The 15,816-nt window shown below is 38.7% G+C and overlaps 2 protein-coding genes across 4 annotated transcripts in view; both read right to left on the bottom strand.

Moving 5' to 3' along the window:
• LOC122669986 (magnesium transporter MRS2-F-like) overlaps window positions 1-5,783 on the bottom strand; it is a 41,785-nt gene extending 36,002 nt beyond the window's left edge. The window contains exon 1 of one of the 3 annotated variants that reach the window (XM_043866911.1): window positions 5,052-5,783. In XM_043866911.1, the coding sequence (XP_043722846.1) occupies window positions 5,052-5,591 (540 nt within the window). In that variant the 5' untranslated portion in view covers window positions 5,592-5,783. Of the gene's footprint in view, window positions 1-5,003 lie in introns of all 3 variants that reach the window. The other 2 variants (XM_043866912.1, XM_043866910.1) reach the window with 2 other exon arrangements.
• A 2,924-nt stretch (window positions 5,784-8,707) lies between these two features.
• LOC122669989 (uncharacterized protein At4g08330, chloroplastic-like) lies at window positions 8,708-11,686 on the bottom strand. The gene is made up of 2 exons (XM_043866915.1): window positions 11,524-11,686; window positions 8,708-9,341 (listed from the first exon to the last, which is right to left on the bottom strand). Exons 1-2 carry the CDS (start codon window positions 11,607-11,609, stop codon window positions 8,945-8,947), a joined length of 483 nt encoding a protein of 160 aa, XP_043722850.1. The 5' UTR covers window positions 11,610-11,686; the 3' UTR covers window positions 8,708-8,944.
• Between the last annotated feature and the right edge of the window lie 4,130 nt (window positions 11,687-15,816).

The raw sequence follows: 15,816 nt of genomic DNA on the forward strand, positions 1-15,816 counted from the left end.
TCTAATAATTTGACAGAGTATACAAGAATTTAGCACCCAAATAGCTGAGACATAACCCTTTAGATAGCTTCATTGATTAAGTAGAATTTATAATCAAACATGAAACTCATATCTGTACAAGATCAGATCAGACCAGAGGTGAAGGGTAAACAATTCAGTCATGATATAAATCATAGCAACTATCTTTCAATTTTAGAGATCTGCCATTCACTTCTGCCTCTTACTTATATTAAACTCTCTTTCTTCCAGAAAATGGAAGAAGGGATTGTTGGTTATTCTCATTCCCAAGCCAAAGATGTGGCAAAGATTACTAGGCTTCTGTTTACTTACAAAATGGAAATTCATTTATCAGGTCACACTCTGCTCTAAGCACAAATTACAGAAGAAACATATCAAAATCTCTTACAATTCTAGTATCTTTTATTATTATAGCCACTTATTCTTCAGAGTCTCAGCATGTTAACTTCTTTCAAAATACCCATGTTGAAGCAGGCTGATAACTCACCAGAAGTTCAAATGGGCCTAGCAAATCCCCATCATCATGTGGAAACAGCGTAGCTTGCCACCAGGACCTGCTGCTTCCTCCAACAATATAGTATTCCTTTTCCTCAGCGAGACAGAGAGAGAGAGTTGATTCGGAAAGATTTTCCTTGGTTGCATCTTGTTTTATTTCTTTATTTTAGAGGTTCAAAATAAGAAAAAGCTTACATTTGAATTTTTAGGAGCCGAGCCCAAGTATTGGCTAGATATCATCATAGTTTTAAGTTTGGGTTAAAACTTCAATTTTCGAGTTTTGATCGAGACATCTTGTTTCGAGGCAAACCGAGATGAAACCAAGGTCAATACTGGTTTGGTCCAACTATCGACCCTGTTTTGAACCATGAATATAAATTACAGGTTTGATCGAAACATGTCATATTTCGACAGGTTTCAACCAAGAGCTCATAGTTTTGCAAGTTTCGACACTCTTCCTTTGGATTTTGCCAAAAACTGCACTTGATTTCTTCCCAAATTTTTATGTTCTTCTAACTCATTCAACCCTTCTACAGCTTGGATTTGCGTAATTGGAGCTTGAAGGTAATGGTTTTTTTCCCCAAATTTTCGAAGAATTAGTACATAGATATAGTGGTTTCATTTCAATTTTTTATACGTTGGATAGAATGGCCCAATCTACGACTTCACGGGGATGGATTATTTTTTAGGTTGTTAAATTATTTATTGAAATTTCTGATTTAAAAATACGATTTTCCCCCAACAAATTTTTGAAAAAAATGGGGTTTTCTATAATATGTGCTGGATGGACTTCAAATTAATATATGTTAGACATCATTGGCTGATCTATGGCTTGACGGAGTTAGATTTTTTTTTCCTTTTTTATTTTTTAAATTTTTATGTTTTTCAAAATTAATTGATGAAAAAAAAAAAATGAAAAAAAAAAAATAAGAATAATATTCTGTTTTTGCTTGAAAAATTAAAAAAAAAAACAATAAAAGTATTGAAAATATGTTTTCAGCCGAAATTGATTAATAATGTGATGTTCTTTAATTATTTTTTGTTGATTAAGTAATTACCAATTATTTTTTAAAAATTAAAAATAATTTTAATTAGATAAAATAATATAAGACTTAGAGGAAATTTTAGAATAAGCTCGGTTGCAGTTTTGGGAGCCTTATTTGATGTATGCATGTTAATAATCTTTGCGTTCTTGTTGCAACAGTGTACCAACAACAAATGCATAATGGTTGATCGGGAAAGCGGGGACATTGCATGGAAGCATGGGATACTCCTTTCGGCCAACAAGATGACTGTGGCATAAAAATAATGGGAGGTGGGCCACTAGACTGAAGTTGCATCTTGCTGGTGGTGATAGAAATGTCATGGGCTGCACTAATGTTCCTAGTGAGATGAAGAAGGCCATGGCAACACTGATGACGGGCGGGATACAGAAAAGGATAGACAAGAGGGAAGACAGGGCAGAGTTTGAGGAAGCATGTCTAAGGAGGATCCCTGATTTAGAGGGGCAAGATTATGACAATGACTAGACAGGTTTGGATGACGTAGTCACAGTGGCAGAGGCTGCACAATTGAGGAGAGCAAAGGAAGCGAGCAAAGCTACCTTTGTGATGAAGCAGGACAGATTGATGCAGATGCCCAGGGGAGCTGGTTTATCTAGATAGGCTCCAGCAGAGCCAGATCCACAGCCACAAGAGAGGAGAAGGAGGAGGAGGCTGAGACTTAGAGAGCCAGAGATTCCATTGGAGGAGCCAAAGTGTGAGGGGCCCACCCCCAACCCCAGTTCATGACCCAGCCATTGAGATCCTCCATCTTTCCAAGAAAGGACAAGAAACAGAAGAAGCTGAAACAAATGTGGACTGATGTGAAGGGGAGTATAGGGGTTGCTATCTGCCCATCTCCAAGTGGTTCTTATACCACAACATTTCAGCTCATACCATTACAAGGCCATATTATCAGAGCATGCTGGATGAGGTAGGTAGGGTTGGCCCAGTAGTGAAGGGGCCCACATCATATGAGTTATACAATACCTATTTGCTCTACCAAAAAAAAAGGAGTCGAAGGCGACATGGGAATCATATGGTGTGACTGTGATGTGTGATGGTTGGACTGGACATACTAGACAATCCCTCATCAACTTCATTGTATACTGTAATGGAAGGACCACATTCTTGAAGTCATTAATGCATCCAAGGAGAAGAAAGATGCATATCAAGCTGCTGCAAGAGGTGGTAAAGGATGTGGGGGTGGAGAATGTGGTATAGGTAGTCAATGACAATGGGAGCAACTTCAAGAAGGCTGGGCAAAAACTGAGGAACAATCCTAGGTATCGACTTTTCTGGACTCCATGTGCAGCTCACTGGATCAATCTCATGTTGAAGGACATGGGGAGTTATAAGCTTGTGAAAGAGGTTGTAGAGAGGGCAAGGCAAGTGACCACATTTGTCTACAATCATTGGATATGCCCTACAGATGTTGAGCAGCAAGTGTGGTTGGGTCTTGGTGAGGCCAGGGCTGACACGCTTCGCCACAAACTACACCACTCTGAAGAGCTTTGAGACGACGAAGTCTCTACTTAGGTCCATATTTGCTTCAGAAGAATTGGTTTGAGTGGCAGAAGTCTGCTTCTCGTGAAAGTCGGGCATCTTAGCGACCATTCTAGTGACAAGTTTTGGGATGACCTGAAGAGGGTCGTCATGATCTTAAAGTCGGTCGTCAAAGTGTTGAGAATGGTGGACTCACAGAAGAAGCCCACCTTACCACACTTGTGGGCAGCTATTGATTTGATGAAGATTCAAGAGGAGGAAGTGTACAGACAGCTGCCACGAAGTACATTTTCTAGTCCTCGAAACCTAGGTTTCAATTTTGGCCCAGAAAAATTCCAGGTTTCGGTTTCGACCATGGTCGAATCCTGAAACCTAAAATAGATACTACTTTCATCTGGAAATCTTATTGTAAATTAGGATAGGAATTATAAATTGATTGGATATTAGAAAGTCTAAGATTTGTTAAAATTTAGGGTTTAACCTAGACTTTTCAAGTATCCACAAGTATCCAGTGATGGGGCATCACACTTATGTATGATAGTCATTTCTCATTTATTACGGCCACAGATTTCTTATCCATGCCTAACACATCACATCCCTGTCTAAGTTACACAGGTCATATAAAAGAATATTACGTTTGTACATACAAAGAATATACAACACACCCTTTTTTTAGAAAAGGATTGCATCCTAGAAAGGATAAAATCCCCATAAGAGAACCTAGGACGAATAGCACCCAGGTTACCTAACTAATCTGCTATATCAATTGATGATCCCCAGATTCAATCAAAACAAACAGTTCAACCTAGAAACGAGGTGCTATCACATAGTTTTTTAGTTCATGGGTTTTTTCCTTTTGTTTTTTTCTCAATCCCCCCCCCTCTCTTATTTTATGGTAAAACAAAACTTCAGGAAAGGGAAATGAGTCAACTTTGTAATACTAATAAGGGGAGAGTTTTCATGCACGGGGGCATTACGCAGGGGTGGGTGATGATGCGTCAAATAGGAGGGGGGGGGGGTTGGTCATTTCGACCCCAAACCTATGACTACACAAAATACTCCACCTAGTTGGCTGACTTGCATGGTAAAATCAACACTTTAGATGACTCGTTGACTCCAGTTGATGACTAGACAAAACTGCTTAATAGGTACTTAAGTCAGTGTATAATGAAAATGAATACTCGGTTTAGCCATGAACTAGTCAACACCTTAACTTAAGTATTGAACCAAATCCAAGTGGATAGAGAATTGGAGAGCATTCAATGTAATATGTCTACCTTCTAGAGATATGGGTAACCAATCAGTGTGAATGAACTTGCACCTCAGTCCATAATATGTGGAAATTGACATAGACATGGCAGTGTGACACAGACTTGATTGCCTATGTATATCCATGATAATGGGTTATTGACACACACACACACACACACACGGGGGATCCCACACTATCAGAGAGAGATGTTAAAATTTCTACAAAGAGCTACACAATATACCATAATAAGTAATTGGAAATGATTTGAGAAGACTTTGGGCAGGTTGTATCTGGTTGTCAACTTTTAAATTCAGAACCAACAGACAGCCTCACCTACATGTATATGCACCAATGCCCCTCAAATTCAGACCTAGATAAAACCTACCCAACTTCTTCCTGAATCGCTGCATATAATCTATAACTTCCATAAACGTAAAGGCAATACAAAATTCAGTTCTATAATATTAAAAAGGAATAAGAAGAGCAACTGCACACTAATTTATAAATAAATAATAATTCACTCAATTTCATCACAGTTACGAATCATATACATGGCTCGATAGTAAAATATCTTTTAAATTCTTTATTTATAGACGTTTAAAATTAAAATAAACTACTTGCTAACTATAGAACCAAATTAAGTAACTGATCAACATAATCAGATGGAACTTAGTGGAATCTGAAGTGCACACCTCAGCTTCAAGGCTCCTGCAAACAGACTCGAAGCAAACTTCAAGAACCCGAAACTCGAAAGGCAACGCCTTAGCCGTACCCTTGACTTGTATATCCGCTGTACCCACGAGACTCCCACTACCATTCGTTTGAAGCATCTCTGCTTCAGCAGAAGAATGTCGAGAATCAAGAACTCGCGGCGATTCCACCATCGTTAAATTTCGCGTCGTCTCATTCAGATTTGAGACGCGGCATTCAAGATCACGAACAAAAGGAAAAACCGAAGGATCCTTGGAATTGAGAACCCAAATCTCAGTTGCAGTGATGATCGCTTTAATATGCTCGAGATTCACAACAATCGCTCTATCTCGACCAAGAATTGTCGATGGATACGAGAGCCCAGGATCAAGAACCCTTAGATCACGAGCTGGAAGCCCAGTTCTTCGCATGATCAAATGCTTTCCAACCTCTTCCAGATGTGAGTTTCCAGAGGCTGAGACAACGAGCCAAGCCCTGATTCCAGCACCTTTCCGCCTCTGCTGCGGTGGCGCAGGTGGTGTTGGTGGTGGCACCGGCGTTGGAGTTGTGACGGGTTGTTGCGTAGGCATCGTTTGTGGTTTGAGGGAGTTGAGAGAGGGAATAATGATTCGTTGATTTCTTCTCGCTTCATTTAGATGATCTGGAGACAAAACTTGTTGGGAAAAGGCGATAGAATCTGAACAAGAAACTGGTTTTAAGATCTGAAATTAATAATGGAATAAGGGGAAGTGGAAGTCTATTCAGATGCATTTGTAGATCTTCTGCTTCGCTTCCCTTGCTTGATAATCTACTTTAAGCTGTACGTATTCTTTTGGGCGGGAAGCGAAAGTCCACTTCCTTTCTCCTATGGTCGTTCGGTTTCCTTTCCTTTCCTTTCCTTTCTCCTATGGTCGTTCGAACCAAGTTTGCCTTTTATCAGAGAGATATGGGTGGGTCCATGTAAACAAGAGAATTCAGACATGGCCCACATGTTGTAAGAAATCGTTTCCTGATTGGCCACTTAGGAACATTGGATTGAGGTATCGGCCAGAAAGGATCGTATCGGTATCAGTCGAGGCCAGGATATCAGTATGGATAAAGGTAAAATCATTAAAAAAAATTTGTTTTTTAATAAAAAGTAAGGGTAAAATTGACCATTCTGGATCAATAACAGCTGATCCCCAATATCTGATACCAATATCTCAATCCTTGCTTAGTAAGGCATTTTTGTTTAGTAGTGAGTCACCCATCGGGTTAGTTACATGGAATCTACTGTAGGACCCATAGGAAGAATGGATTTCATGTGAGTAGCCCCCGAAGACCTTGGATGGTACTTGTACAAGGATATGATCCAGTCTCATTTAAATGGGCATTACTCAATTGGGTGTCATATGGCAAACCCATGTATGGGCAACCAACCCATATCACAATTGTTCTATTCCCCTTTGGGCTCACAATAATCTCTGTAGGTTTAGCATTTTTAAAAATATCCTTTGGGATTTCAATTAGATCTTTAGTAGCATGATTGCTTGGATAATTACAATTAATTTAGCTAACTTTTAAGAGGTTTAGTAACACCTTACCAAGTGGGTCACGCCCTTTTTGTCCCTTTCTTTTAATTTATGAACACCCTACTATAGTGGGTACATATTACTAAAAAAAATACAATAGTGGGTAGATATTTATCAAAAAATAAATTTTAAAACTATGGTGGGTAGATAATAACCCACACCAACTAGGGGGAGAGAATTTTACCAAAAAAAACTAGGGGGAGAGAAAAAGATTGCCTCCATTAGCAATCGACCAAGGAGGGGAGAGGCGAGAGGGTGTCTCTTGGAACCTAGGTTTTGAGGGGTGCTCTTTTTATTTTCTTCTCATTTTCTTATAGGGAGAGGGTTGTCTGAGCAAGCGGCATAGAAGAGCATACCAATGAAGTGCAGTTAAGTGATTTCGTACATAGAAAGCATCAAGGTCATTTCATGTGAGGCTAAGAGAGAAAGAGTATCTTTCTTTTATTATTCTCTTTCTTAAGAGCCACAGAGTGAGGTATTGTGTGAGAATCCAGATCCTCTTCAATGACGTTTAACCGCCAGGATCAATCTCCCACCATCCGTTGGGTGTGGGGATCATAAACAAAAATGGGTCCTTGGTCTCAAAACAATATTTCTCATACAATCCTAACATTACAATAAATTGATTTGTTGAAAAGTTGGCTCTGAGACATAAATTGATATTTGAAAAGGCCCTTGGGTCATCTACCCAAAAAAAAGATACAAAAAAAAGGCCCTTGGGTCCCTCGATGGCCAAATATATATATTGGTATAGATATGTCGAATCATACTCATCATATTTACAAGTTTTTTTGATTTACTAATTAGAAGGAGTTTGAATTTTCCTCTAATCAAATTCTTTATTCCATTATGATGTTGCACTGAAGATTTGAGAATTCCCTTGTTGCGTCTGTTCACAATAAAAAACTAATGGGATTTTGACAATTTAGAATGGCAACAAGTTTGATCTCCACACATGTTGAACGCAATACTTAAAAGTTCTTCCAAGTTCATAAAGAAATAATAAAGTTATAAGATCTTTTCTTTGGAAATATAAGGTCTATCTTAAGTTTAAATTCTTTATATAGAAGATACTTAACAATGGAAATCACTACAAAAAGCCTCTTTGAGTCATTTTCTAACTATTGATAGTAGATGTACTTTTTGTTCTAGCGAAGACAGCCTGATTGACACCTATTTTTTTGTCTTGCAATTTATCGAAAACGATCTCGGCACAAGAATTTTGGGGTTCAAATCAGATTACCTTCAAGCTCATTCTTTATCCCTTTTCTTTGAAAGCCTGTTGTCTTCCTCCCTTTTTTCAAAAAAAAAATGTCTTATATAATTTCAATTTTTTCTGTTACTTGTTATTTCCTATTGATGGCTAGAGATCAATGTTTAATGACAATGATAGGTGGATAACGGATTTAGATTTGTTTCAATTCTCACCTATTCTCGATCCATCTCCGACCCAATCAGTTGATATGGCACTACACGATTACTATGTGTTGCTCTTATCTGAATTAGTTATTTGTGACAAGAGTTTCTCTATAAATGGTTTTGAAGGAGGATGGACATCTATGGTTGCTTTTGATAATAAGAAAATTTGTTGGTACTTTTATAAACTTTTAAGTATAAATAAGAACCCATTAGAGGCCGAGGCAAGAGGACTGCTCGAAGGAATGCAACAAGCGTTTAGACTGATTGTCAAAGTTTGATGGATCATTATAGCTGAACATGGGATGCTGGCCTTAGAAACTTTGTACCTTTTCTCTTTGACATTAAGAATGTTATGAATGAATTATCAATTGTGTTTATTGTTAAGCACGAATATAGGATTATATCCTCAGCTTATAATCAGCTTCAAAGGCAAGGATGAACAAAATTAAATTATATGTAATAGATGATGTAGGCTCTTTTCTTTCTTTATAGTTTTTGAACATTTTTTTATTTTTTATTGATAAAGAAGTAATAAGTTTGCCCAATTTTTGGTAAGAACAGCATTACATATAGATCAAAATACCTGTACATAATAAAACCCAATTCGTGATTGTCAAAAGAAGATCAACTAATCACAAACCCTCGCAGCAATCGTGGAATTCTTCTTTATGGCCGCTCCCTTCACAGTACAAGCAATCCAACTGGCAACACTACACCAATGTATCATGTCATAGTTCCCATCTACAATCTATGAGCAGAGGAGAGGTTGATAAATGTTGGTTAAGGAACTCATTTCCTACAATGGCACTTCTGTATGTGATGTATGATGATGACTTTGAGAAGCCATTTCATTGTAAAGATAATCTTTCTACGATCCTTCTCAAGCCTTCTTGGTTGTTTGATGGTTCTTTAAGCAGGCCATGGCAAACACACAGGAATCTTGCCAATGTACATTAGATAACCAGCGGAACACCAGATTCTTCAATGGACAAGGGTTGTAAAGCACGTATTTTGACATCATATTTTTTATAAACAGAGTTTCCCTTTCCTGAGGTGAAATCTGATCCATCAGATGAGAGATTAGACGAGGTACGTTCCTCGTAAGCATGGCCAATATGGTTCCCACATTTACGGCAGAGAAGCAATGTTCTTCGGCGGACCAAACCCCAAGAGTATTTGGAGATGAAGTAAGGTATGCAGAAGATTTCATCAATCTGAGTGAATCTGCTCTCATCGATTGAGAAGAATGATATGATCCCCCTCTTTATGGATTTCCCGTATTTAAGTCCAATGGTTGAGGTGTTCCGGTTGGAGGAACATAAGTTCAGTGCATATCCACAGGAACCACAGCTGCATCATAAAGAGGAGATTGTTTGTCAATGAAAATTAAAAGCAATGATAGCAGTCATCTGATAAAAATACCTCAATCATGTCATCAAAATTATTGATAAAGGAAGTACTCAGATTATGAGAACACCGGCAACAAATTAGTTGTAGGAAGAGAGAATCAATAGAGTAAATCTGTTTTGAAAACGAGGAGGAAAGATGATGTGAGCTGTGGTTCTACCAAAGAGTTTGGAAATGTCCATGGAAGTTCTCCAGAGTTGATAGTTCCACCAGCGACAGAGTCCACCACACTGGGGACGGCAGAATGCCGCTGAGGAAAGTTCCAAAACAACCACTGTATCTCTTTATGGCTCAAATATGTGGGGAGCACTCAATGTTGAGACGGATACATCATACATTTAGGGAGATCAAGGGACTGAATCAGATTTTCTACCTTGCCGGTTTTATCAACCGAGAGAGACGAGGAAAAGAAAATCGATATATTATTAGGATTGGATAGAAGTGATGAGGGAAAGAAGAAATTATCTTCTATCGCACATTTTGGGGATGAGGATATCAGCTTCTATTGCACAAGTTTGGGGATTTTCTCCAGACACCTTCAAGACATCACTTGTGCCGCTGGCTATAGAGCAATCCAATGCCAGAAAAAACAGAACGCTTACAGCAAACATTTTCAAACAGCCACTATATCCCTTCAGGGTGCAAATTCTTAAGTACCAACACTTCTTTTTAAGGGTGTTTTAAGAGATCAAAGCATTGAATCAGGTTTCATTATTGCCCTGCAAATCTTACTGACCCATAAAGATGGTAAATCAAACTAAGAATCTTCACTGATTATCACTTTAAAAACAATATGTTGAATTAGAACCGCGTGAAACCAACTCAAGAAATAGATTAGTATTATAATTAGTGGTCAAATAGAACTATAATTCACTGGATTCCACAAATCAAGCAGATCTAACAAACAGAACAATTGAAAAGTACGATGATTAGAGGTCAAATTAAGAAATTCCTTGTTTCCACATGTAAAGCAAACAAGTGTAAATGATTTCCAATTGAATCTTTTGATCACAGGAGATAGAACTAAATTACATGTCTTATCCAATCTTACCTAAAGCATATAATTCTGTCCATTCCACACATCGAGCAAATCAAACAAATAGCAAACATGGTGGCTCAGTGAATGAGTTCCATCTGAATTAAATTAAAACGAACTCATATATCTAAGATCAATTAATTTAAGTACCAGATTAACACCAGGTAATCTCGTTGGAAACTCAGGAACACAATTACCCAAATCCACTAAAACCCCACAGCCTGAACAGGCAAACAGAAGAGTTTGAGGAATACGGTTATGTAGATTCCATCAAGCAAACCACAAGTATTGTCATCAAATTTTTGAATACCAACCAACTGGGTTCAAATTAAACAGATAAAGGGAACCCGCAGAAATGTTGAAAACTGTAATTTGAAGTTTCGTAACTTATGAACATAATAGCTCATATCTGCTATACTCCCACTTCCTGAATAGGCAACACCAACAGCAACAAGCAACCGATCGACCCAAGCGTATCAATCCAAGCACTAAACAATCCAGCAAGCCAAATGATCGCCGCATTCAATATTATGAACCTCCAAACTCAAAAAACAAGACCAAGTTTCGCCATCAATTTTTTGATCATCAACCATCTGGGTTCAAATTAAATAGAAAAACGAATCCATAGGAACATTGAAAACTCGAATTTGAAGTCTGAACATTGGGGGAAACGAAAATAGCCGGCAGCAACTCAGGAACATAATTACTCAAATCCGCTAAAACCCGACAGCCTGAATAGGCAACAGAAAAACAAACTAAGGACCCAATTCTGTAGTTTCCACCAAAAAACTATAATTCTACAACGACCCAAGTGAATCAATTCAATAACTTAAAAACCCAGAAAGACAAAATATGACACCATTCCAGACTACGAACTGCGACAGGTCAGAATTCCCATACTAAAAAACTATCGTGTTCTTCACAAAAGCAAAATATCAAATCCCACCATCAAGTTTTTGATTGTCAATCATATGGATTCAAATCAAACATAACAGGGAATCCCTAAAAATATAAAAAGAACTGTAATTTGAAGTTCAAACAGTAGATGAAACAACAATAACTGATCCAATCAAGAGAGAGAGACTGTACCTATAAATCACATCTCTGTGAGAAGATGAACAGAAGGAGGGATGATGATCGCTATATCCGCTGGCATAACTGTCCTGTATAAACATCTGAAATCTCTAACTACCAGAGACGATGACAGTGAAGAAACCTCTGGAACTTAATAGCAGCTTAATGGCTTCAACCGAAAGCCTCTCTCTCAAGTCAAGAAGAGAAGGTTATAGGTTTTTAGGGCTTTAGGGAACGACAATGGCGTCGAAATCGGGAGAGAAACCGCTAAACTGCTCGTGCTCAAAATCCAATCAGAGCAAACAGTTTCAATTTTCCTTCGCTTGATCTTTAAAATCTTGAAGAGCTCAAGTTTCGGTCGCTGCGACTCGTCTTCGTCGTTTTGATTTAATCGAAATAATTATGGAAACAAGTTAATAAGGTCCAACGGGTGGAAGCGGAATAGGGTGTTTTGGTAAATTCAAGTGTAGAATTGGATGTGGAAAATGAAAATTCATCATCGACACGTGGAAAGATCGTATGGACAATGATGTAAGGCAACTTTCTATTTTCCTTTTTCGAAAAGAAGTAAAAATAACTTTGACACGTTGATGTTTGATGGATCCCACGTTGGAAGGTCAAGTCAGACGTGTCAACGTGTTGCGTGCGGATAAGATAAACGACGCCGACCTTCTGTTCTACGAACCTTAGTGGTTGCGTACTTTGGGCATTCATTAGATTAGGCCCACAGCCCACTTCCTGATGGTTCTGGTCCTTTGGAATCTGGTCCATTTTGGCGGGTTAATTCTTTGGGAAAAAATCCTACCCAACGCCGGACGAGAGATTTTTTCCTATGCCTTCCACATAAGGACTACTACGTATTGAGCGAAAATGGATCATTTGCACGTACGTGCAGGTGAACATACATGTAAGAGGCAACCAATTGTTTTTTTTGTTTCAATTAATACCCCTTCTCCCCTTGTAAATGGTAAAAATGGGACACATGATTAGTTCTCACATGTACATGCACCTGCACCGACTACATAGACATGCAGAGGAACTTGTATTGAGTTAGTCGATTTTGGAATCATCTACAAAATATGGAGTTCAGTTCCTCTGCACGTACATGTGAGAGGCGGTTACCTGTCCTATTTTTACCATTTATAAAGGGAGGAGGGGTATTTATGAAAATAAAATAAACATGTGATCATGGTTTTAAGTATCGGTATCGTATCGCCCATATCAAGCGATACGTATCGATTTTGCTAGTCACCAATACTAATACTATGCTGATACCGTATCAGTAGCACGATACGAACAAGGGGTAAAATGATCCAAAAACTCATATTTTAAAGAAATCAAGGGATAATTTTGTTCGATATAGCCGATCCAAATTGATACTGTATTGGTATCGTATCGATTTTCCATGTTACTGATAATCGTTCTAATACCGTGCACTACAACCATGCATGTGATTGACTCTGAGATGTGCGGTCACCTACACATACGTACATAAGAGAGATAACAAGATTTTATAATGATAAAAACAATCTATTGATTAGAGCGCGAAGGGCTAATGGAATCACAATCACAAGTTTAATTACCCATAGAGTGGACTGCGGCCATGTTATAATGCACTCTAATGACACGGCCTTCCTGACCAAGATATCATCAACATGGTTGATAGAAATTGGCATGTGGGAAAATAAACTACTAATAAAGAATTCCCCTGACGGCTTGACTTGCCTAAAATCATCCATTGGTTTGTTAACTATTTTATTTTTATTTTTATTGGGAGGTTGATCCGGTCAAATTGATCAACCCATGGATTGATAAAATGCTTTCAAGGTAACACTATCTCATCGCATGAATCTGACGTCAAGACATAAGCATAGTTCGAGAACTTGAGAGATTTCGTCTAGTTTCTCAGTTTTTGGAAAAGTCAAGATGAGACTGTCTGCAAGTCTCAAAAGTGCAATATCTCAGGGAGATTTCGGATTTCGGTTTCGATCCATTATTTTAACCCACCTACCACTTAAATACCTTACCTAACTCGACAAAACTCGACATATCTCGGTGAGATCTCGGATCTCGGGTTGACCCAAAGTTGAGGCTTCAAGTTGGAAAAACAAAAAATGCACCAACTCGGCGAGATCTTGACTCGTCTTGATTTTTTCAAAAGCTGAGTTGATACCGAGACCTGAGTTTTAGTACCTTGAACATAGGAGTGCACGAAATTACTATTTTATTATTGCAAAATTAAAAATTCCATCCATGTTGATGCTTCTATGTACGCCCTCATTGGTCTCAATGCTGGTGATGCAAGGGCCACACAATCAAGCAATGATCTTTTGTAAGGGAAATGGTTATCTGAGTATGAGTTGTAGGAAATGCCTACACACATGGATTTTTTATTCAATTTTTTTGGAAAAAAGAAAATATAATAAAAAACTGAATGTGAGCAAACATGCCCTATGCCTTATGTTCAAAGAGACTTTTTCGATGGATAAAACTTAAGTGTATGAAACCCCTTTTTAACATAAGATATCAAGAAGGAGAATGATGCTTAGTTGTGTGTTCCCTGCGCAACAGGAATGTGCACCCAAGCATATCCAACATGGAGGGTAGAGTGGTCATTTTGCCAATCGTGTGTCTGGGCTTAGGGGCATGCAAGTATGCAACAATGCAGCTTTCTCTCTCCCATATATTATTACATATTGAGCTAGTCTAATTCAGAATCATCCACATGATATGCACCTAAGATATACGTGTGAGTGTGAAGTGTGCACATGCCTAAAAGAGAGAAATTTGTGTAAATTAGGTATAAAGTTAAAGAGAACATTGTCTGGTTGCATGGCCTGCAGTAGCACTGGGGCCAATGAGAGTGCATCGTATAGACATCAATATGGATAGGATTTTTTATTTGCAGGGGATAAGATGGTAATTTCATGAGAATATCATGAGTATAGGGGAAGGGGTCACACGACCAGACAACTTTCTTTTTACCCCTTCTTTTTATTATTAGGGCTGATGTTCTCTGTGCTACTGTGCAACCTACACCCAGACACATGGACTACCATTCAGGGGGTAGGTTGGTCATTTTACCCACCCACATATGTCTGGGTGCAGCCTGCGTCCTCAGCACAGAGAACATTTGGCCACATTATTATTAGAAAATTACTTGCACATTGGCGTCACCCATAATGTTCTCTGAACCGTTTGATCTTATATTTGTGATCTTCTTAGGAATGATCAACTTCGAGCTACAGGTCAACGTTTTTCATGTGATTCACCGCCAACCGACTTCACCGTCCCTTCGAATGCAATACAATATAGTTGTGTGTAGCCAGCTTGGCTCCTGTGCTTTAGACACACAGGACCGCCCTGCCCTGCCCAAGTGGATGCTTGAGCATGCACTGAGAATTTCCATATAGGTATATACATATTAAAACTCATTTAATAATTAATATATTTGTCTGTATAAGTATACCCTACTCATTAGGTAACGGTCAAACGTTATTTAATTTTTTTGGGACACGTTTGGGGAAAAAAAACCCCTGTAGTGTCTTAAATCTGGCAGTGCAGGTTTGAGAGTTCGATAAGTGATAGATGCGACATCCAATGGTGCCAAGTTCGATAAAAAAAAAAAGAAAAAAAAACTGTCTTGCATCGAGCTTGCATTATTGGATGAAAATTTGTCCACATGTCGAGCTCTTAGGGCCGCATTGCAATGCACTACCAGATGCCCACATTGCAGAGGATTTTTATCCCACGTTTGGATGCACAAACATGACTTGATTTTGAGGGGATTTTAAGTGGCTTCACGCAAACTTTACACCTCTAAAGCCCAACTTGACAATTATTTTATTGCGAAAAGGAATGCTAGCCCAGAGTTGCGTGCAAATGACCGGCACACTCCTGCTCCGTTCTACCTTTCAGGGGGTGCATCGGTCATTTCACATGCGGCAGTGTTTGGGTGCAGATATATACCGCACTGCACGACTGGGTGGCATTCTTTATCCCTATTTTATTTTAGAAAAAAGTACACTAACGGGTCGCATGGTTCCTATGCCCAGACACAGGACTATGCGAAATTACTACTCAACCGCTAATGAGCTAAAAATCCATTCAATCAAATACTCCTACATGCACTGTTATTGACCCCCGCACTGGTGCAGGAACTACAAGACCAGACAACGATCTCTTGCCCTTTATTTTATTTTGAGAAGGGGTTCTTATAAAGGGATAAGGTTAGCCCAATCCCAATTGAATCATGGGAGGGGTGATGTGGTCCATTGGAACCTTTGGATATATTTATAAGTAGTTCCT

This window comes from Telopea speciosissima, chromosome 7, assembly GCF_018873765.1.
Source record: "Telopea speciosissima isolate NSW1024214 ecotype Mountain lineage chromosome 7, Tspe_v1, whole genome shotgun sequence".
Taxonomy (NCBI): Eukaryota; Viridiplantae; Streptophyta; class Magnoliopsida; order Proteales; family Proteaceae; genus Telopea; species Telopea speciosissima.